This window comes from Peromyscus leucopus, chromosome 4 (assembly GCF_004664715.2).
Source record: "Peromyscus leucopus breed LL Stock chromosome 4, UCI_PerLeu_2.1, whole genome shotgun sequence".
Classification (NCBI taxonomy): Eukaryota; Metazoa; Chordata; class Mammalia; order Rodentia; family Cricetidae; genus Peromyscus; species Peromyscus leucopus.
The window spans coordinates 22,461,047-22,484,835 of NC_051066.1; the positions used below are offsets into that span (position 1 = coordinate 22,461,047).

General features: G+C 38.4%; 1 protein-coding gene across 4 annotated transcripts in view; it reads right to left on the reverse strand.

Annotated features, from left to right (window-relative positions):
* Positions 1-13,727: 13,727 nt before the first annotated feature.
* The window catches only part of Gtdc1 (glycosyltransferase like domain containing 1), a 302,236-nt gene continuing 292,174 nt past the window's right edge, over positions 13,728-23,789 (reverse strand). For all 4 annotated transcript variants that reach the window (XM_037204750.1, XM_037204751.1, XM_028881497.2 and 1 more), the window contains 3 exons: positions 20,426-20,496; positions 19,634-19,725; positions 13,728-14,853 (listed from right to left, as the gene is read on the reverse strand). In XM_037204750.1, the coding sequence (XP_037060645.1) occupies positions 14,770-14,853; positions 19,634-19,725; positions 20,426-20,496 (247 nt within the window). In that variant the 3' untranslated portion in view covers positions 13,728-14,769. The remainder of the gene's footprint in view (positions 14,854-19,633; positions 19,726-20,425; positions 20,497-23,789) is intronic.

Here is a 23,789-nt window from a genome sequence, read left to right on the forward strand (position 1 = left end):
GATATACTATGCCTGTAGGCTGAAGATGATGCCCCAATGTTGCAGAGAAACCTCAGGTGACTATCTAGGCAGCTGGCTGTTTCTGTCATAACTCATATTTTTTTGGAAGTTGCTTGTTTGCACTTCCTGTTTTACTAGGTAATATTATTTCCTTCTCAGGTCTCTGAAGGAGTTGAAAATTAGATAGTTATAGTTTTCTTTGTTAAGAAATTCAAAATAGAAACTCACTAAAGAGGTGTAAAGTATATAAATTTGAAAGACATAAGGTAGTTTTCTGTTGATAATACAAGATAGGATAGAAAGTAAATTAGGTACATTTTGGACTCACCAAAATAGGATAGATAATGGAATATTTTCACTGAATTTGTCAAATGCAAATGGACTAGGCTTGTATATATTGTATAGTTATTGTACTTATTATATATAGTTTTTCTCATATTAGTTATAACTTTTTTATTTAGACAAAAAAGGGGAAATGTAGTAATATTTTTATCTGTGTCTCCCAATAAAGTTTATCTGAGGATCAGGGGAAAAAGCCAGCCAATATAGTAAACATAGAGGTCAGGCAGTGTTAGCACATGCCTTTCATCCTATCACTTGGGAGGCCAGAGATACATCTGGATCTCTATGAGTTCAAGGCCACACTGGGAACAGAGCCAGGCATGGTGGCACATGCCTTAAATTCCAACACTAGTTAACCATGGAGGTCTGGAAGTTTGTACAGACAGACAGGAAGTGACAGAGCTTGGCAGGAAGAGGAAGTGATGTAGCTGAGTGGAGAGGAAATGAGATGGCAGAAAAAAAAGGCATATAGGTGTGGGTATACAGGAAGTAGGTCTCTTTGGCTGAGGATCTCCAAGTGGTGAGAATGCAGCTGGCTTCTTTCTGCTTTTCTGATATCTCAGGTTTTCACCCCAATATTTGGCTCCAGGTTTTTATTAACAAGCACCATTGAGCATTTTGTCTACAGAAGTACAATAATGGCTGTCTTTCAGTGGCTTCAGATAGGAGAAGGTCTAACAGAACATGCAAGAACCCAGCTTCCTAAGACCTGTGAAGGTATTCCCAAAAGGAGCAAAGAATCTAGGAGCAAAGACGTTGGGGTATAGCAGTCAGTGGGACCACTGCAGCCTTTAGGTGGAGAGTAAGCGGAATTTCTTTTAGTTCTTATTTTTAGGTTCATTTCTTTCTTTATATTTTTAGAATTATATATATGAGCAGCAGCAGGTGTTTGTAGGTGCATGAGGAGGCCAGAGGAGGGCATCAGATTACCTAGAGCTAGAGTTCCTGGGGAGGTATGAGCTGCCACTCCATATAGATGCTGGGAATTGAACACAGGTCCTCTGGAAGGGCAGTGTGCACTCCTAACTGCTGAGCCATCTCTTCAGCTCCTCCCTGTATTTATTCTGTAGAGTCAGATTTGATTTCTGAGGTTCCTGAAGGTCTGAATGAAAATAAATCTTACCCCATTTCTTTCTCCTTTAAGCTAAAGGAGCAAACAGTTAATTACAGTTACATCCAACCTTTCCCTTTCCTTGAAGAGTCCAGATAGGCTTTCCCCTTAATGAGCTGTCATGTGGAAGGGAATAGCATTTATTATTTACTATGAATATTAAATTTATCTTCTTTATTTTTAAAATGGGTGGGTTTTGTTGTGTTTTTAATCCATATATCTACATGTCATCCATATAGCTATCTTTTATTGTTTGTAATAGTTGAAGTCCTCGATGTGCTTTTCTTCAGGTCAGATATTCATAAAAAGCAAGACAAGATAAACCTTCTGGCATGTTTTAGAGTAATTAGAAGTAGCTAGTTGCTCATATATTTTTTCTGCTTCTTTCTTTTATCTTCTACCCAATTTAAATATGATATATATAAATGTTCACTTAGTGGTGCTTAAGTTACATAGCTTTCCTTCAGGGCTCAGTAATATTTTTTAAAGGATATACTTTAAACTATTTATTTTATGTGTGTGCATGTTTTGCCTGCATGTATGTATGTGTACTCCATGAGTGTGTGGTACTTGCAGAGGTCGGAAGGTGGCATTAGATCCCTGGGAAGCAGAGTTGGTTGGGAATTACCACCTGAGTGCTAGGAATTGAATGTGAGGCTTCTGCAAGTGCAACACATGCTTTTGTTTGTTTGTTTTTTTAAACCACTAAGCCATCTATTCAGCTCCCATTAAAGTACATTTATAAAGAGTTTTGACCATCAAGATTTTATAACTGCAGCAATGGTTTATAATATGCATACAGTGGGTCGTTACGAGGGACTCTACATTGGATCTAAGGAGATCAAGATTTGTACACCTACTTGCTAATTTCAGTTCTGATTATATATCCACTGCAGTTTATTAGATGATGCTACAGAATTTATTCATCTTATGGCTTCTTCTCCTTGCTTAGGAATTAACTGCTAGCCAAAGTGTTCAGAAGGAAAAAAACATTCAAATAATTCATCCATTTAAAAGCATCATTGTTTTCATAAGTATGGAAAGTAACATACAGTCATGTTCATTTTATGTTCTGGTAGCTCATTTCTAAGTTGCAAATGCTTTGAAAGGCCTTCTTTGCTGTCTCACACAATAAGAATATGGATACTTAGTACAAGTTTACTAAAGAATGCTGAATTCAAGCTGGGCGGTGGTGGCACACGCCTTTAATCCCAGCACTTGGGAGGCAGAGGCAGGCAGATCTCTGTGAGTTCGAGGCCAGCCTGGACTACCAAGTGAGTTCCAGGAAAGGCGCAAAGCTACACAGAGAAACCCTGTCTCGAAAAACCAAAAAAAAAAAAAAAAAAAAATGCTGAATTTGAAAACTTGCCCATATACATCAAAAAGGCTCCCTTGGGAGCTTCCTTTGGCTATTTAATATCTGAATGTAACAATCCAGGCAATGATGGCACTCCTAATAATTAAGTCTTATCCATGCTAAGCAGTCTTGACAGTTTTGTACTGGAACCAATTTATTCCAATGCCATCTTGAATTTTCCATTTTTATCCCTCACATTTTCCTGCCTGCCCTGCCCACCCCCACACTTGAACATTTTTCTTATTGTTACTTTAGAGTTGCCTCATCGTATTTCCAGAACATAAAGATCCAATCGATATCAAAGAAAAGAAAATGGCTTTTTAACATGTAAAATTTAAGTGGGAAACAGTATATATAGGTCAGTTTGTTTTCTTAGATAAAGTATTCCCACCGTTCTTAGCTATGTATAACTAAGTAATCTATGTTGGTATAATTTTAGATTGAGCTGCTAAAACTAAAACGTTTGAGAAGACAGATATTACTGAAGAGCACAAAGACACCACTTTACAGCACTGTTCTCTCATGGAACACTCAGTGAGAAGTAAAACATCCAGAATGTGCCCAGTCGCTGGGAGCTTGTTGTCATGTTTCTGCACGTGCTTATCTCTAAAAGCATTTCAAGACTTGGTCCCTTACACATTTTACCTTGTGAGAAATCAATCAAGTCAGTATCATCTGCTAAGGACTTTTTTTTTTAAATCACATTCCCTAAATCCTCTGCAGGACATCTGGCTTTGTTTTTGCTTCCCCCTTTGAGAGAGAAAGAGACAGAGAGAGAGACAGAAAGAGATAGAGAGACACAGAGCATGCGCCCATGGCATGAGACCCTAAAATCACCTTTGGTCTTCAAAACTATAGTTGTCTGTAGCAGAAGGCTACCAGGTTCTCTAGTCTTTCTAGTTTGAATAGAGTTCTTAACTAAAACAAGTTGAGTTTGTAATTTACAAAACAAAACAAAGAAGCCAACCCAACCAACCAACCAACCAACCAACCAACCAAAAAGCCCCTGATCAAGTATTCTAGGGATGTGCACTTCCCTTTGTTACACGGTATGCAATTAGATGTATTTGAAATAAAAGGTGAGTTAAATAAGAAGTTTCAGGGACAGCAAAATACTACTTTAAATTCAGGCAGTGTCAAATGTTTTTCAACTGACTACCAAAGAGTGTTTCACAGGTGACTTCTCAGGGCTGATGTTAGCTAATTATTAGCTACCATACCCTGCCACCCATGCTAAGTGACTATCTCCTGGCAGAAAGACACAGCCAAGAGTTTCTTTATTTCATTTGTCCTTGGAGGTTTTTTGTTTTTGTTTTTGTTTTTTTGTTGTTTTTTTTTTATCAGCATCAAGAATGTGGACTGAGACAAAGTTAGAATAATTCTGCAGCTAAGCAAAAGTGGCACGTTTAACAGCCCCCATTAATTGGGGCTGTTACATGATTAATTTGAGGGAAACAGAAGACAGTGATTTCTTTACAACTCACAGTTGGGTGCAACATACTAAAAGTAATCCTGTAAATTACATTTTAAATCTCCAACATATTCTGAGCAGATAAAATAGTGGCATGATTGACCAAACTCCTTTTAAAAGTACACATATTACGATGCATCATAGTTATAAACAGATGGTATTTGGCCTCCTTCCTATTCTCAACATTTGGAATTTCTAAACTATGTGAATTAAACAATAATATTTTATAAACATACAAGGGATTTTGCTCACTGCTTTGTTAACATAGAAATTATACAATGCTGACATTTATTTAAATTTTAAAAAGTAAACAACAGTGTGCATTGAAATAAAGCAAACTAAAATCAACAGAGAAACATGCTCTGTGTGCTCACCACCTACAGTGGCACTGGCCTGGTGAAGGGAAGGCATAATGGGTTGAAGAACAAATTGTAGCTTAGCAGGCTTAATCCTTAGTACTCCAAAGGCTCATTTAACAACTCTCTGTAAACAACAGATATTTATTCCATAATTGGCTATTTGACCATCAGTGTTCATTTACTATGTAACCTGCTATTATGGAGTTAAAAGAAGTTCCCCTTCATTGGCTTGACAGCTTTCATAGTAGTGAAAGTGTCTATCAGTTTTAAACACACACACACACACACACACACACACACACACTCACTCACTCACTCACTCACTCACTCATGGGAATTGGTTTGAAGATTGTGCTCAGAAGAAGAAACCCTGTCATGATATATATATATATATATATATATATATATATATATATATATATATATATATATATATACACACACACATACAGATAGTTTCCTTTGGTGACATTATTGCCAGAGAGAAAAAGAAATGTATCAGATCTTAATGTCATTTCCTGAGATGGTTTTCTAAATAATAGCTTTAACCCTTTAGCCAGTTTGGAAGGGAGACACCTTTGCTGTTCTGATGTACAAAATAGAAGGAGCTTAGTTTCCAAACACTTTTCGAAGATCTCTGAAGTTTGATGTGATGAATAAGTAATGAACCAGCTATTTCAATCAGTTTGTGATTCTGAAAGCCCCATCATCATTGTTTATAGTCTCCTCTAAGTATGCTCACCACACATTCTTGGGCAGCTTTCCTGGGGTGGGCTCTTGTAGGCCACCCTCTTCCAGCCTCTTTTGTGGCAGGCACGGCATAGAGATCTTTCTCACATTTTACCCAACCTACTCAGATGGCGAATCCACAATTTGAGAAATCTTTCAAAGTCTGGGGGAAAATCTTGAGTGACGTCAGAGATGGTCAGGGGCCCTCTGGGTTAACTGGGTAATATTTGGTATCTAGTTGTATATTACTTTTGCATACAACCTTATTTTGGGTGAAAAAGAGGGAGTGAGTTATACTATATACCAAGTATAGACCATATACGATGTTATTTATGCTACATGGGGTGGAAAAGAAATGGCCACTATTGGTACCAGGGAATGTAAACCCTTTTTTCCTTCACTTGTGCCTTTATGCCTACACACTCAAACAGCACTTGTGTGGAAAAGCTTTTTAAGTAATCAGTTTCAAAATACTAAGCAATTTCCCCATTTCTCCCAAACTTAAGAGCAAGTGAAGGACTTGGGCTGCTTTTAAAGACTTTCTGACCAAATAAATTACTTTAAATTCTCCGTGCCCGTCCCCCTAAACAATCCACGGTGGACAGGTAGGAAAATACAGTTTATTAATCCCCAATATACAGGCATTATGTGAATGGGGGGAAAAACCCCAAACAAACAAACAAACAAACACACACAAAACAAACCATAAACACTCGTTCTAGGCATATGATTTAAAACAGAGTCTGACAATGCCAGGGTGGAGAGGAGTGTTTTAAACGTATAGCCTGGAATCTTTGCTGCAGAGTCCTCGTGCCCATCGCCCATCTCCACTGGGGTCTTCATAGGTTAAACTTAAAACAAGTGTGCGCTTAGAAAGCAGCAGTTCTTGTCTGCCCAGTGCATCTTCAGATTTATGCACGCTCCGAGGGCTGAGCGTAGCCACCTCGGAACCCAGTCCCCAGAGCAGTGCCATGGAGCAAGCAGGGACGCTGAAGCTGGAGTCAGCGGAACGCCCGGCACTCGGCGCTCGGGCTCGCGTCTCCACCAAGACACCGCCGGCTCCAGCGGCTGCTGCGCCCGGCTGTGCACTTGCGAGGGCTGCAGGACGCAAAAACTCTCTGGTGCCCTGCTTTCCCAGCGCCAAGGTGCTGCTCGCCCTTTTGCGCCTAGCCGAGCGGGTTGTTGGGTCGAAGCCATTTCGTCCCCGGTGGTGCCCTGCTACCAACGACCCCAGGCCAGCACTGTAGAGCTGGGGCCGTGGCAGGGCTCAGTCGTCAGCACTTGCCGGGCCGGGGTATCCCGCAGCTCGGCCTGGAAAGTCCCAGATTGCAGCCTGGGTTAGACCCCCACCGAGGGTAGAGACTTGGAACTGGGCGGGAGGGAGGGCAGAGGTGGCAAGTCCGGACAAGGAATCCTTAATTACAGACCAAAGACACACAAAACTGTATGCTACATTTTCCAAGTGTCAGCTGATGGTCGCGACAAAAGGAAACACAGAACACCAAGGGGGGCCTCCCCCATTTATAATGTGTGCAATGTAAAATGCATGAGGTAGAGACTATGGGTAGGTGGTGCCTGGGGCCAAATCGCAGCTGCACACTCGATGGTGTAGGAGGACAGTTTGCTGATGCACCCAGAGGTCTGGGGAACCTCTTACAGAAAAGACTATAAATACTCTGCTCCAGCACATTTTGCTGCTTTAAAACTTCATTATTCATACGTTTTTAAGTTTTAAAATTTGGTGCTTTTAAGTGTAGCAATTTATCTTCAGTAATACCATTACAAAACACACACACACATACACACACACACACACACACACACACAGTTTTGTAGTTTTGTATATTTCATTTTATTGGCCTGGTATCACTACACTAGAAATTCAGGGAACGGAGTTGCAAGCACCAGAGCACAAATTCTCCATAGCTCTTTGGATCAAGTGGGAAAAGGACACTTTTGTTCCTTTTTGTTTTAATTCATCACATCCCCGAACAATCTCCATCCAAACCTGCCCCTGGGATTTAAGATAGGGGTCACTCCACCATGTCTTAAGTTCTGCAGAGAAGGTACATTTTGTAGACTTGTAGGCTCCCGGACTCTCCATGATTACAAACCTCCTAGTCCTGCACCCTGATAGCCAATACTATTAGGGCAAATGACCTCTGAGCGCCCTCCTGCACCACCATCCTGGGTGCCCTTCTGGATTTTCTAGCACTGCTGTGTCAGTTTGGAAGCAGAGGGGGTGGTCTGCCTGCACAACAATGAGCCACACTGAAGGCCACACAACTCCTTAGTCATTTTACTAACCTCTCCCCTCACAGGAGCAGTTCTCCTACTTTTCTATTGTATTTTTTCCCAACAATACCATTTTTCCCCATAGCACTTTAGGAAAAAAAAATTTCCAAGTGCTTTTTCATGTGGTTCCAGTTAAGCGATCTGCCCACACCCCAAATCATACCATTAGCATTCAAGATTAATAGCTGCATATCAGTAATTCTTAAATACCTTCTGATGCATAATTTCAATTTAAATGATCCTGACATTATTGGGCAGGCAAATGCCTGAACCAAGATGTACGTGGACTAGTTGCAGCCAGATGACAGTTCTGTAGTTGGAATAAAACATAACCGGTTAAGTTTCTTCAACAGTGAAAGACAGGGAAGCAGTTTTTTTTTTTTTTTTTTTTTTTCCTGCTCCGGAGTAGACCAGGAGGTTAACAAATCACAAAGAAAGTGAATCACACAGGGTTTTGTCCATTCTCCACTTTCTGACACATCTTGAGACAAATGTTACAGAACCTCGTCAGCATCCATTGCTGTGAGTTAACCACACCCTCTGCATGTTCAGGAAAATAAGCAAGGAAAGAGCGAATTGTGAGAGTGTCTTTTCTTACAGCCTTTGAGTGCAGCATCCCTTTGCCCTTGATTTAGGCCAGTTGTTAATTCTTACCACATACTGAAGAGCAGGGCAGGATTCAGTTTATATTAACAAGTGATGCTCATGGATAGGTTTCTAGATGCTAGAGTAAAAACTGCTTCATTTTTTAATGGGTGGAGAAAGGAGAAGGGCAATACAACTGGTTCTTAAGTCACTCAGAATCCTTGGCTTCACACATCAATAGGGGATTTCTGTTTCTTTTTTGAATGTACTTCTTATTTCTCTTTAAGTTCTTGTATGGACTAAATACTTTCTTAAAAAAACGCTCAACTTTCTCCATAGCTTCAAACTCTGTTTCTCTTTCCCAGTTTTGTGTTTATAACTGCTCCTCTTTATCCCCTCCTCCCATTAAGAATTTCACAATAAGTCCCTGCACCAAATAAATTAAAATCTGCAACTTCAGACACTCAAGGAAGAGGACATTAATCCACTTAGTAGAATACCCAGGACTCCCCCTCTCAGTTTCGGCTCTTCTTAATGTAACGTTAGTAATTGCAGCTGGCTCCTTACACTTCCTCCCTCCCTTTCTTCTGAATCATATTGGCCTTGTTTAACCTTCATTTCCTCTTCTGCCCCCCACATTCGTCCACATACTTTTCTTTGACTGTGATTCTTTCTCTCTGCTGCCTGGACTGAAGGAGAAAAAATGGAGCGAGGAGCTTAGTACTTTCTGGTAAAACCCTGTTCTACTTCTCCACTCCACTATTAATGTTTTGTGTGTTTTAAACATCCTCGGGCTGTATAGTTACTACTCTGTATTTCCCTGATTGATCACTAAGTTCTTCAGGCTTTTCAGAACTGCTCCATAATCCTGAAGCAACAGCTTTTTCTTGGCGTTCTCTTTGGAATGCCTTTCCTGGCAAGGACAGGCATTTTGGTTTGACTGCGATTCTTAAGTTACAATTCAAAGCTAATTTGTTCAGTTAGGTTTCTGTTAGCATCGGCTCTGCCTCTCACTGTTCAGTCTTCCATAGAACTGCCTGGTAAGGGGTGGGCTGTAAGAACAAGATGTAATAGACTTACATTGTACTTGATTATCAGTTTTCAAAACCAGCTGCATGCTTTGATATCTGTGTAAGGAAATATCAGAAGATAATATGCCATTGGTATTTATTACTCTATAATTAAGGATGTGTCAGTGTTTCCCTTTTAAAAAAAAACGCTCTATTTTCAGAAATTCATATCTCAGGCATAAATTTCCCTATGAATTGGAGTCTAATACCATATCAGAAGAAGCTTCTTTTAAAGTTACTCCTCTGTTCTTTTTCTTCCCGAGGAAATAGGTCCCAGGATGCTGTTTCTGGGTTATCTACTGGGATGAGAGGAAGCAGGTCTAGCACAGCACAACTCAAGTGCCACAGTATCGGTGTGCCCTGCCAGCCCTGGCCCTCTGCGAGAATGTGGTGGGGCTGCCTTTCCCAGCTTGGGATGAGCAACTTCACCCTTGTAGATTTAAAAGATAACAGAGGAGTGTCAGTTCAAAAATATTACAGGTGCCATTTGGAGGTTCTATCACCAGAAATCTAAGCTTTTGCATTGCTTTCCTTTTGTCCACTTAGAATGCATACATAGCCAGAAGAAGCAGTGATATGTCTTTAGGGAAGATACTAGAAACTTAGTGCTTTATACTTCTTCTGATAGCCAGAGACAGGAGAACACAGCAAGCCAATAGATGGAGATATGCACTTTCTACTTTCCCTTCTTTGTAGGACTTGACCAATGGAATCAACTACAAATTCAAGAAAGAGCTTGGGAACATCTGAGGCCCAGATATGACTCTGCCTCCACAGGACCTAAAGCAGGATAGTGTGTTTAGGTCTGCAGTTTCTCACATGCAAATTAAACTGAGAGGCTATAGGGACAAATGCTTGACAAGAGAACCAATAAAATACCCACATAACGAATCCAGTAAATGTAAGAACACAGAGAACAGTAGAGATTGTGACGGACACCTTGCACATTCAATGTCCCCTTAAAGGCCAGATAAAAACAATCATAAAAATACATAAAGTGCTGGCCATACTTCATGGTCTCTCATGTGCCTCTTAGCATCATCTGTCTGGCCACAAAGCTGTTGCCTTTTGTCTGGAGGGGAGATAAATCAAATTATGGGCCTAACTGAGTAATGAAACTTGAACTTGGTGCTTCTTCAAAGACCAAATTCTTTCTCTTTCTGTAGCTCCAACACACTCTAGTTCCTAAGTAGGCTGGTATGGTTTAATTTCCTCAGTTGTGAACTGATACTGGGAACATTAAAACTTCAAATACAAATGACTTCATATTAAAAAAAAAAACCATCATAGAAGTATGTTTTCCCTGTAGGAGAGTCATGAACATTCTACAGAATGTCTTTAAACACAGTAACTGATAGGGAGTCACAAAAGCACTACAGATTATCTCTTAAAGCCATCAAGCTCTGGCTTCTGGGATTGAAAGTTAAGGGGAAGAGCTGCTAAGATCTCTGCATGTTCAAAACAAAGAATCTGATTTTGTCCATAATCTGATTTGTGTCTAGGTTAAAGTGAAGTCTTTGGCTCCTGTTAAGTAGAGGGACATCTTCTCATGCATGATTAGAAGTGTGAGCAGCTTTGGCCACTTTCTGTGGGAAAATAATGATTCTCTGATGCAGTTGTTTCTTTGGAAGTCAAGAAATGTTAAAGCTAATGGGCAGCAGCCCTTACCACACGCTTCCCAAAGTGTCTATAGCTCCAGTCAAAAGGCACACCCAATAATAACATCAATAAAAACATTTAAAACACATAGAGGCAGAGAGCAAGAGTAATAGTAAGGCTTTCTGAGCCAATGGCCTACCCATGCAGAGGAGGAGGCTGTTATCACAGTCAATGAGTCTCTACTGCAGGCTTGTCCCCTCTCCACCAGAACTCTGAGAGGACAGTTATAAAGTTGGTGTGCATTCTCGTCATCTTGTGCAATATTTTAACCACATGTTTACCTTCTTCGAGCAGCAGGTAGAACTGCTTGTTTTAAAACTTTCTCAGTCGCATTTTAATAAATGCTTTAAGGAAAGATGGCCTATATCTCAATTCATTTAAGATGCAGCATATCTATAGCGATGTTTATAATATACTCTCTTCATTGTTAAGTATAACATCTGATGACGAATACTCCAGCTTTCTCCTGGAGTGAGAGGCAGCTAAGGCAAGGCTTGTTAAGACCCTATAGAAAAGTAAGAAGCACAGAACATGTCAGCATTAAAGGACATCAGGGAAACATTTGAAGACTGATTCCATCACCCATGAAATGTATCTTGAGGCTTATATGAAATCTTTTTTGTGGCTCATGATATTTCTGGGTAGCAGATGCTTTTTCAAAAACAGATTTTACTTTTAAAAATATCAAATATAATTAACACTTTCAACATAAAATGAAGTCTTGGCTTCCAGATGCATTTCAAGGTGTTGAAATTAATCCATGTGGCCTTCTATGGCTAAGAGTTTCCATTTTATTATGTGTTCTACTATCTCTTCTGTGTGGTATGCCTGAAGACTTGGGAATAAGAGCAGGACATTCAAACTTAACTGTATTTGAAAGATGCCTGCCAAACAGTAATGTTTTGATAGTTTTTCATCTATCCTGATCAATATGGCATAATGATGAGGTTAAGAACTATATATCCTATTACCTCTTAAGAGAAACAGAGAGTAGGTAGAGAGAGGGCAAGCACCCTAGACACTGCATCAGTTTTGATAATGGCTAGAGTTTTAAAGCTATTTAAATTAAAAGGAGAAAAATTAAAATTACCTATAAAAAACCAAAAGTTTCAAAAAAAAAAAAAAACAAAAAAACAAAACAAAACCCAACATACTAAAAAAAATAGGGCCTACTGGGATTATTTAGCCTCTCTTCTAAAAAAATAACGAGTCAACTATATTCCCAGTTATCCACTGACTTAAAGTGCTGACTAACTTCTTAGCACTGTACTCACCATGCCGTGGTTATTGGGAAGTACACGCACACACACAGATACAGATGTGCCTTTAAAAATGTTCAGAATTATGTATCAACAAAACTTTTCATAACTTAGGTGCACCAATACTGGATGTGAATGTATAGTTTTTCCTAAATGGCAACTATGATGTAAATTTTTACCCTGTAGAGAATGACGAGCACAGCTAAAAGCTAAAGTTGATCTGACTTCGAGTCCAGGAAAAACCCCATGCACAGGTTATGTGCAGAATCATTATCACAGTTGCCCCCAACCAGGGAGATGGGGCTACCGATGTAGTTTGGTTGGTAGAGTTTGCCTAGAATTGCCAAAGCTCTGGGTTACAATTGCCTGGCATCACATAAGCCACAGTGGTGCACACCTTGGAGGCTGAGGCAGGAGGACAGGGGCTCAAGGTCATGCTGTGCTATATAGTGAGTTTGAGATGAACTGGGGAAACAGGAGATCTTATTTGAAAAAAAAAAGCAGAAAAATATTTAAATATTTGGGACATACCCTCTGAAGAGATTTCATTTCTTCCTATTAACCAGTAAAAAGGCACCACAGAAAACCAGAGAAACCAAGCATTCCTTCTTGGCCACCTGTGAAAAGCATCTTTCTGACTGGATCATTTCATTAGAGGGTATACAGTAAAATCTTGCCCAAGAGATGCATCCATGAGCTTCTGTTTTACAACGATACCCACTTTGCTCTCAAATGGGGCATCCCTACTAGGTTCCGTATTCCAAAGTCTTAGACTCTAAATCGGGACTTTGGAGAGCTTCTGGGCCCTTTATTTTATGATGGCTTCCTTGAAGGCAAGGACAAGAAGCTGGTGGCATAGTGGCCACGTATGCTTTGGTTTTCATAGTAGGTGGGAACGAGTCCACTCCCAGATAGCTTGTTATTTCTGCTGCTCCCATTTCCGTTTTTGCAATCCCCAGCTCTCAGGGGCTTCCTTCCTGGTTCACTGATCTACATGACTGCCTTTACCCTGAGGACCATGGCTCCCTAACCCTGATGGATATTCTGATTTCTATTTTGGTACCTATCACATGGACTCTGTAGGACTTCAGTGCAACCATCTGCTCCATCTTGGATGCTTGTTAGACCACCCAGCTCTTCTAGAGAACAGGGAACCAGGGTTGGTTGTCTATTCACCTCTCTGGTTTTTCCTCCCTCTGCAGTACATAGAAGTTTTTCATTTCAATAGCCAAGGAAGTTACAATTTACCTGTTAGTAAACAGAAGATGCTTTATCAACAGACTTTACCTTAATGACTACAAATGTTTACCTCCTGCTTTCCAGAATGCAAAGAAAGTCTTGGAAATGTCATAATATGTAACAAACATTTGCAACACAGATCCTTGTTCATCCTTACAAGAGACAATTGTATTCTGTCTTCTCTGACACAGGAAACATTCAGTAAGAAACGCAGATAGGTGCACACACTTAAACACAAATGAATATGCTAATTAAAATTACAGCGGGCAGTTTATTAAAAATTTATTTTACAATCCAGCCATTTAAAATATCTTTACACCAACAAACAGAGCAGCATGATTACAAGAATTACAAGTGACTAATCTCAGAAAGAGTATATGTGTAGTTGGATGCAAATATTTTGAAGAATATTTGTACCAAATTATGGTTTTGTTAGAAGCATTTTGATTTCTCTATTTTTTCCCATAGAAAAAAAATTTAAAACAAGTATCTTGTGTTCATTTTATGGATGAGAGGACTTCACTCACTGTATCTGCCATGTTTGTCCGAATTACAGCTGTTTATCTTGCAAGTTTCTTTAAGATTAATTAAATGCAAATGAAACTCTGTGAATCAGGGGAATACCTGCCAGACCCCTTATTAATACCTTCACTTAAAAACTCCTGTGCCAGAGAGTCATTAATTTGCTGAAAGAAAAGTGCTAAAGCAGCCCTTTGCCTACAGCGGCTTTGAGATGGCTGCCCAATTAGTTCAGGAGCATTCTGATCCTCTTTCTAGGCCCCGTGGCCCTTTGAGGACACAAGAAGGCTCGGATGATAACCTGGCAACCCAGGTAGAAACTCAGCCAAGTGTGAGTGTTTGAAGCTGCAGTTTGGCTGCCATCGTGTCGGCAGAAAGAAAGAATTCAGGCACCATGTCATCCAGTACAAAGGATAAAAACGGATTCAACCGGAAATTCAATGTGGCACCACATATGGGATACATGAGTGCGGTTATACAACAGGCCACATATTTTTTTTGAACAGTCTCCTACATGTGATGCCGAGGACATGTGTAACCATCATAACGTCTCTAGGAATCTGTATTTAATTTGAGTTGGGGTGGTGGCAGGGATTGGAGATCTGAAGCCGCCACAGGTTTGTGGCAGATGGCTCTGTGTCAGCTATGACAAGCAGCCAGGCTCGGCTTCCTCTGCAGATTTTCTTTTCTCTCTGATCAGGTAAATATGGGCACACTCTGGAAAGTTCTTCAGATTCTGCCTTAGGCTGCAAGTTTGTGACTTAGCCCCATCTGTCACAAATCTTCCCTTGGTTCTGTTGTGAGCAGAGACCTGAATTTACCATGTAGGGCTGCCCAAGAAAATGGAGCCACTTCACCCTGCAACAAGGGGGGGGGGGAGAGATTAGAGAACAGCGAGAAACAGAGACGCCTGAAAACTCATACGCAAACTTGCCTCATCTTTCCAGCGACAAGCTCAAAGCCACTGAGCTCCGTCACCCCAGGAAAGCCTGCCTTCTGTCTGCATCTCAACTGTGAGAGGAAGCGGTTTGCACATGGGCACTGCTGCACACGTTCCTGGGTGTATGTATGCCATGGATGACTGCTCTTAGAAGTTCACCACCTGCCTTTGAACTTTTATACACAGGAGGTACACAATACTCTCAAAACACAGCTTTGCCAATGTGAATTTTACCCTTAAGGAGCAAGGACACAAGATAAATGCCCTTACTAGTACATGGAATTTATAAGGTGCTTTACATTTCCAAATGGGTTTTATTCATTATTTCATTATAGCACTTCCTCGGGGAAAAATGCTATTATGGCTGGAGAAAATTAAAAAAAAAAAGAAAAAGGAAAAAACCTCTAGATCTACAGATGGGTAACCCAGAGGCCAAGAAATTACCTATGGAGAATAACAAAATCTCAAGTAAGCTGAACTGGCCAAAGCTGAGCCAGACCACATAAAATCATAGTAAGGGAAGAAAAGTGGAGGAGAGGAGGAAGATATATGGGAGACAGAAGAAGGAGAGAAAGACCTTAAGACTGAGAATTCTCATTACATTTTGCAGGTGTTGCTTAGAAATTTTATAAGCCCTTATGATAACACTATAAATCTTTTTGTTTCCTCAGGAAAAAGGAAGATTTTAGAGTAGTGTTATGCTGGTGAGATACACCTTATCCCTATCCAGACTCCAGAGTGACCCATCTCTTAAAGGGAACTTACAAACAGCCTGGCTGTGGTTCGGAAGGATGTAGCTTGACATCATTAAGACAACTGCAAATGGCTTTTCTGGGCATTGAGTCTGCTTTGTAAGCAAAATCATTGTTTGGAATTAGTTTTAGACAAAAACATGAAAATTCTTTCCTCCAAATAATAGATTTTATGGGTCTCAACTGTTGAGCAGTTTAAAAAGGGCAGAGTAAAAAGCAACAGTTAACTTCTGAGAACCTTATGAAACTACAGGTCACTCTCAAAAAAGCAAAGGGACACTGTCCTCCCTTTTCCCCCCATGCACAAGCACATGCAAAGACACACACACACACACACACACACACACACACACACACACACAGACACACATACACATAGATACAGATACACACAGACACACATTCATAAACATACACACAGACACACAGATACACCACTCACAAACATACATACCACACACACTCACAGCCCATTGCTCAGTTTGTCAATGAAAGCAAATGATGGAAACGAGGCCTCTGCTGTTAGCCTGGGTAGTGTCTAACCTACACATTAGCTATATTCTTGCTCTATTTTTAATACTGATGATAAGGGACTATCTCTTTTTTTTCAAAGCATTTTAAAATAAAAGGATAAAAAGTTATTATAAAGCACAAAGTGCTAGTCTCACACAACTTTTAGAGTATTTCAGTGAGTCGTAGGCTAAAATCAAGGCAAAAAGCGCAACTTTAGGCCCAGGCTGGCTTGTAGGAAGGATACTTACTGTTAGTGTAAAAAGTCAATGGACCTCAGTCTGTCTTATGAGTTCTCTTAGAAATTTGTTTATAGTAGGCTGAGTGGTCTAGAAGAGCTCTTACTGTGAACAAAATTAAACTTTTTTTCCCTATGGAAGTACATAGTTAATGTAATTTCCTACCTGGAGCAAGACATAGCTTAATGTTAGAAGAAAGTTATAGTCAAAATTTGTGTGTAATTCAGACATGTAAATTTTTTAAGAAGTGGTTTTTAAATTTTTTTAAAGCAATAAAAGGCTTTAGATTTTAAGATTATTAAGAAACATTTACTTTTTATATGTATTAGTTTTTCCAATGTTCTTTAAGTGTGTATGTGTGTGTGCATGAGACACATGTGCATGCACACATGTGCACGCACGCGCGCGCGCATGCGCGCGCGCACACACACACACAGAGAGAGAGAGAGAGAGAGAGAGAGAGAGAGAGAGAGAATATGAATATTTAAGTCTCACAGGCCTTAAATGATTCAGGTAAAGAGGTCATGGAGTTCTAGTGCAGAAATTCACTTTAAGAAACAAAAGGACACCAAGACAGAATTAGTTCTGTGTTTGCTTCAAATCCTGCAGCAAGTTACAGCCCCCAATCTCTTAGTCATATTGAATGTGCAATGTTACATATAAGAAGAAAGCCAAGTATTAATAGCCTTATCCCAGTCATTAAATTTCTAAGTGTGAATCCATATGAAAAAATCTACCCTAGGATAAACTCTATATGGTATGAAGCTGGAAAGATTTCAAACATAAACCTCTAAAAACAACAAGAAAATGTGTAAAATGTAAAAGGAACAAATAAAGGAATCCAGTGATATTCGGTCCTTTTAGACTTTAAGAGCATATGTTTTATAAAAGCAAAACACAACTGTCCAATGGAAGAAATAAAAAAAAATAAATAAGGAAGAAGAAGAAAAAAGAAGAGATTAAAAAGAAGAAGACAAAAAAGCCCTTGCATTTCTTTCACAAACACACAAAGGATCCTTTTCCATTTCATAAGTATGTAGAGCTGTCCTGGAGGGAAGTAAGTCTCTATTATCCAGTGAGAGCAAGTGCCACCCGAGACTGGGACATGAACAGGATAGAACTGGAGACATGACTGTAGGTTATGGTAGCTTTGGACACAGTCATTCTTACTAGTTTGATCTGTTTTACTATAATAAATCAGACTTGAGTCCATTCTTAGGGTTTTTAATCCAGTGCCTCATGATGGTTCATTTGTCTTAAAGCTCTTGATTACTTATAAATTAAGATAAATTTCTTTAAATTTTGAGAATATTTTTTAGATACAATATCACTAATATCTATCAATGAGAACATATATGAAGGTATATAGTAAACTTAAAATAAAAAATCCATTGCAAAAGTACTTAAAATATACATGTAAATTCTCATAGATTACTAATTTATAAAACACTGAGTTGCAAGGTTTTATCATGTGAAAACTAAAACTATCTGTGAGAGTTAAAAATGTAGCAGTTTAACTATGAGCCGTTTTTTTAAGTACACAAAGAACTTTGTATATTAACATCATACAACAAGCTAACATTCTTTTAGAGTTTTTCCATTTATTTGTAAAATAAACACTATATCCCAGAAGGGTAGTAATTCTATTGAAAAAGGTCAGCTAGAAATCTGTTTCTTTTTCTAACTATGGACAACTGTTGCAGGACCTTGTGAAACAGTTGAAGACTCAGATGTAGAGTGATAGGCCTAATAGGACTTGACCCGAACCAACATTAAAACAAATTTTGATGGTATAACATACTTGCAAACACTTAATCCAAAAATTTCCCAGACATAACAAAAGTTGATATTTTATGTGTGAAAACACTGAATTGGGTTCATATTACAAAAAGAACAAGAAAACACTTGTACCAAAACTTCTTCTATTTCTTTAATTTCCTAACCTGCATGTTCTGCCTACCTATGGCATGGAGGACTAACTGGTGTGTGCTGTATGTGAACAAGACTACTATTGAACTTGGGAGTGAGTAAACAGCGGAGTGAGCCTTGGAGGCCCACACTCTGCAAGGCTTCACATGCACAATACGACAGTATCGACTCTGGTAGTGACACTGAGGCCTGGAACTGTTCAGTCAGCATTTTAAACTATTATGAGCTACCTTCTGAACCATTGCCAAGTTAATAGACAATGAAAGATAATGAGCTTGAAATTGGGTGTTAAATTGCATTTTTGGTTCTCTCCCTTTTTGTTGAAGTTTAACTGTTTCCTGGAGAAATAAAGTCATGTTTTCAAGTATCGCCATGTAAATATGTATTTAGGCCTGAAAAAAGGAAAAGGCAGAGAGTGTATTTCATGCTGAAGGTTATATATTAACATAGAAAATGAAAAGGTTCTATATTATAAAAGTGCTATATTGTAAACTATGCTAACCTTATATAAAGATACTGTAGCCAAAGAACATAAGAAGGTAAATTATTCATGGCCTAGATCCACCTTGGAAGCTCAAAAAGCAGATTCCCACTTCAATAACACTTTCAGTAGGGGCTTTTTGTGCAATTTCAATAATGTAAGATGCTTGATTCAGGTAAGGGAAGAGGAGGTGAGTGCCGATGGTACTCTTTACATAAACCATTTGTCTTGACATTTTGAACTGAGACCCATGGACCTGACTCTAAACAAATTGAGAATTTTTTATGACCCATTTTGAACAGGATGAGGGGAATACAACTTTTGAAAGGCATCTTCTTAGTAGCTAAAAAATCAGCAGCAAACTTCACTGTGTTACTCACCTAAATTTTTGAGGGCTTAAGATTTCATTATGATGGGAAGAAAGGCTTATCCTTATTAGTATAATTGTGGAATCTTTCCTTTACTTCCTTTTAAACTAATGAGTTACATTAATCCAGGTTCATTTTTATAAGCCTCTTGGGGCTAAATGTACAGGACAGTCATCTTAGAAAACAATAAATTAAAAAGAAAGCATGTACTGTGCATGAAGTGCACGTATTTCCTAAGACCTAGGTTAATACAACTGGCATCCAGTTTAATTAATCCTTGTTAGTGTAACAACCAATACCCCCTCCCTAGCATGTTTCCTTTAAACATTAGTATGTTAATTAGATGTTTTTTTTTTTTTAAATTTTCTTTGTACTTAAATGTGGTATTTCTATCATGTAAATTTCTTCTCAATAGCTACCTTATAAAGATGTTTTCTTACAATATCTGGTCTCTTGCAGAAACTCTGGAGCCTTTTTGAAAGCTGTTCAGGTGTGGAATACAGATACTCAGCTGCAGGAAAAACAGATACATTTTTAATGAAACAAAAACCTCAAAGCACACACTCGATATTAGTCACTTTACTAATTAAAAATGCATATTGCTCTGTGCCGCCTCATGTTTTACATTATTTAAGCATGATTTTATAAGGTTACCTCAGCTCACAAGGATGTTTAATGCTAAATAAGACTGTGTAGTTGTGCTGTTTAGACATCTCCTCTGGGTGATTAAAATACATTATTCTAATGTAGCACAATGCATATGTGATATATTTAGTGATGAGAATTTTTCAAAGAACCAGTGCTATAGCTGTATGTACTTGGTACAACAGTTGCATATTATTAACTACTCAATTGTTTAAAGAATTTGGTATGACTTTCAATCCTTGAATTTTCTCTGTGTGTATCATTAAAAAAAATCTGTTAGCAATTGCAGCAGTACTGACCTGCTTATAAAAATCCGTCATTATGAGATGTGTATGCTAACAATGAAGAATGCTATTTGAAAACTTGCTTTTTTTGTTATCTTAAAAGAACAGATGGTAAATATAAGCTTACTCTAATGTATTAAAACACATAAATTTTTCCTTAACACTAACATGTTGACTTGCCAAATAAACAATTGCTCCTACTTAAGTTTATTTTCAAACTTTTAGTTTAGCATGAATCCTGTATTAAATCACAACAAAGACAAAGCACATGAAAGCAGCTACCTGGAAATATTTCAGGATAAACCAAGTCTTTGGGACAAAGTGGGTAACAGCCACAGTACACAGCTTCCAACCTGCAGAAACGTCAGAAAGAGGACAAGGGTACAGCAGGCATCGCATCACAGTCAGAAGGGATCTGTTTGTCTAAGACAGCAGTATGAGCCCAGAGCTGAGGGGGACAAAATCATGGTCGGCAGTATACTCCTAAATGCCAGAGTTGCTCTTTGCAAGATTTTATTGATCATACCCGACTTTCATGGGACAGAACCGGCAGCATATGCTTTGTTCACTGAATTAATCAAAGCGCAGCGCTGCATTTTTGTTGTTTCTAAAATACTGTTTAACACATTTTATAATCAGCAGATAAACACATTCAACAACATGGGAAAGTATGGACAGCTTTTCTTAATAATGCTGCAAAGCCTCAGAATGTTCATTTTTCAAAAACCGTTTAAATAAAATAGCAAATACTTTAGCAGGGAAGCCGTAGAAATGATCGAGGCACTTTTAAAAGCATAGGAAAAAAATTTACAATCTGTTGTGATGGGGCATTTTCATTTCAAGCTCAGGCTTTGAAACAATTTGTTATTATGCAGATGTAAAACTCTCCCTTTGTGGAAAAAGTCTTGTTCAAATCATTGTAATAAACATTTTGCTTTTCTGACTAAAAATTCAGCTTACTTTCTATTTTATCAGGGAAGAATACTTTTATTATTAAACAAGCACAAAGTTTCGCATTGTGAGTTTCCCCGGGAGCATCTCCAGGAGGTTCTCTCCCTGTTGCAGTGCTGGGGGGCTAAGCAGAGGAAGGTACTGCCCCTTGCAGTCTTGCTGAGTTTGTATAATGGCTATTGATCTGACATATCATAAACCTTGAAGATACCACTGTCATTTCTGTTGGCTAGAAATTATGCAGTGAAATTCAAAACACTCTTTAAAATATGTTTATTTTATGAGAAACTTTGAATTGCATCCAAAATGTTGACCAAAGGCAGAATTTATTTTGAACTGCAGATTTTTTTCAGTCCAAGAATGATCTGAAGTCATGTCAATATTTACCTTGTTTATTTACAGTGACAGAATACACGCAATTTAAACTGTTTTTAAGTGGGTGATGTTCTCCCTATTTTTATTATGTCAAGCTGAAATTAGTATAAAGGCAAAGTGTTTACTTTGAGGTCCAATTTTAGGAAAAATGCTAGGTTTTTACAAAACACAATAGAAATGAAAAGGTTTTAGTGACCAACTATTCCTTTCAGAAGACAAACTATCTAACCTTTTTCTACATGTGCAGTCTTGTAAGCACAGCTATAAACTACACTGTGCCACAGTACAAATCATTAAGAAAACTTTTGAGCATATCAGCCTGTGATGTACTTCACGAACCAAAAGAAAATGTGCATGGTGTCTAAAGTCACTCCGTTTTAAAATGCTGTGCCAACGGAAAAGCAAATACATATGAACATTCTCTTATAATTACATGAATTAAGAGTGAACTCACAGGCATTTCAGAAAGTGCATATTATCTGCTCTTTAATAATGGATTTGAATTATGCTATACCCTAAAAGAAAATCATTACAGGCTGACTTACGTTTTGAGTTGCTGTATGAGTATATGCCACACTATGTCCAAAATGTCTCTATCAAGTATAATGCCATACAATAAGATAGGAACAGCATTATTTGATGTGAAAGGGAAAATTAAAAACAACAACAGCAACCACTTAGATTTTAGTTTTTATTTGCAAGTAATCATCTAATTCATAGTTGAAGTTCTAATTCATTAAACCAGAACAGTCTCTTTCGGCTAGTTTTGGACTTGTTAAAATACTAGTGTTAATATTTAGCTTGGGATTACATTTTAAAATATATGGACATTTAAAAATAAATCACATAGCATCCTCATAAGTTCCTCATATCTTGTTATTCTGAAAAACACTCCTGATAATACAATTATTCATCATTTCGATCCTTATGCACTACCAGTTAAATAATAAATAGGGTTCCAATTGATCTATTGTTAAAATAACTAGTAAATGACCTTTTTATTCCAATTAACAAATCATCAGCTAAATCTATGAATCTTAATATTCAGATCTATTCACTTCAATTCATACAATTTATCTGCAAATAGTTGTTGGGCTTCTGATTCTAAATATAATTAGCTGATAATTTTGCTTGGCTGAATTACTTTTCTGGAGGGCCTGCAAAGGCTCTCAGTCGCATTATCTAGCAATAATGAATCTGATAGGTGAAATTTTTTACTGTAATGAGGATGAGACACAGTTGTGACACCTGAGTCTACTAATAACAGAAGACTGCTAATTATCGACAGCACTTTTTTTTTGTGTGATGCAAGGAGAAAAAAAAATCCCTCATTATTAAAAAATAAAAAGTTACAATTATAAGTGACACCGGAGGAGAGTAAATAAAATGGAGTGATTAAAACATCGCTGCTTTAAGGGTGTTTTTAATTAAGTGGAAATGCTAATGTTGTCATACTTAGCAGATGGGATTAAAATTAGTTATTGTAAGTAACTCATATTTTATGTTATGGTTTCCACAGCATGTCTACAAGATCTAAGAAAGTGATACATTCCATAAGACATTTTAAAAATGAAATTCTCATACTCTTTACAACTCATAATAATGAACATCATGAATAAACTATTGAAAAAAATCCTGCCAAGGATTTTACCATAGTGACTTAACTAGCAAGGAATGCAACCATAATGTACTGGACTGTTACAGTCTCTCTGATGGTATGCCTTTTTCTCTGCTGATTGCTGCATTCCCTATTTCATTCACACTCAACAAAAACAAAAGTTTGGGACTTGGGAATTTAGCCAACATCAAATGTGGTGTCAAGAAGGTAGGGCCTGGACATAAGGGGAGATCATGACCACCCACTAAGGTGATGTTCTAAACTAAAACAGAGGATGCGGCATGCAACTGCAGATAAAAACCTAATTGCACACTTTCTCCTACTTTATTTGTGTAAAATTTTCCATCTGCTCCATCTAAAGATGTCTAAACTGTTAGTATCAAACCTGCGTTCAGCTGCCAGCTGTGCACATTAAGGATTGCAAAACACCAAGTAAATGAGCCAGCATGAAGCCGAGTGGTAGTGGTCCATCTGCCCAGGGCTGGGGAGGGCCCCGTACCTGGTCCTGTTCAACGCCTGTCTTTGCTTCAGTGGCTAAGGAAGAAAATTAGCCACATTTCTATTTCCATTTCCTGTACCCAATTTATCTGCATATTCCTGGATAACTCCTGTGTATCCAATGAGTATCCTTCCAAGGAAACTTAATGAGTATCGTCTCTTTTTGAAAAGTCTTTGGATATATTTTAATAAAGCCCATTTAGA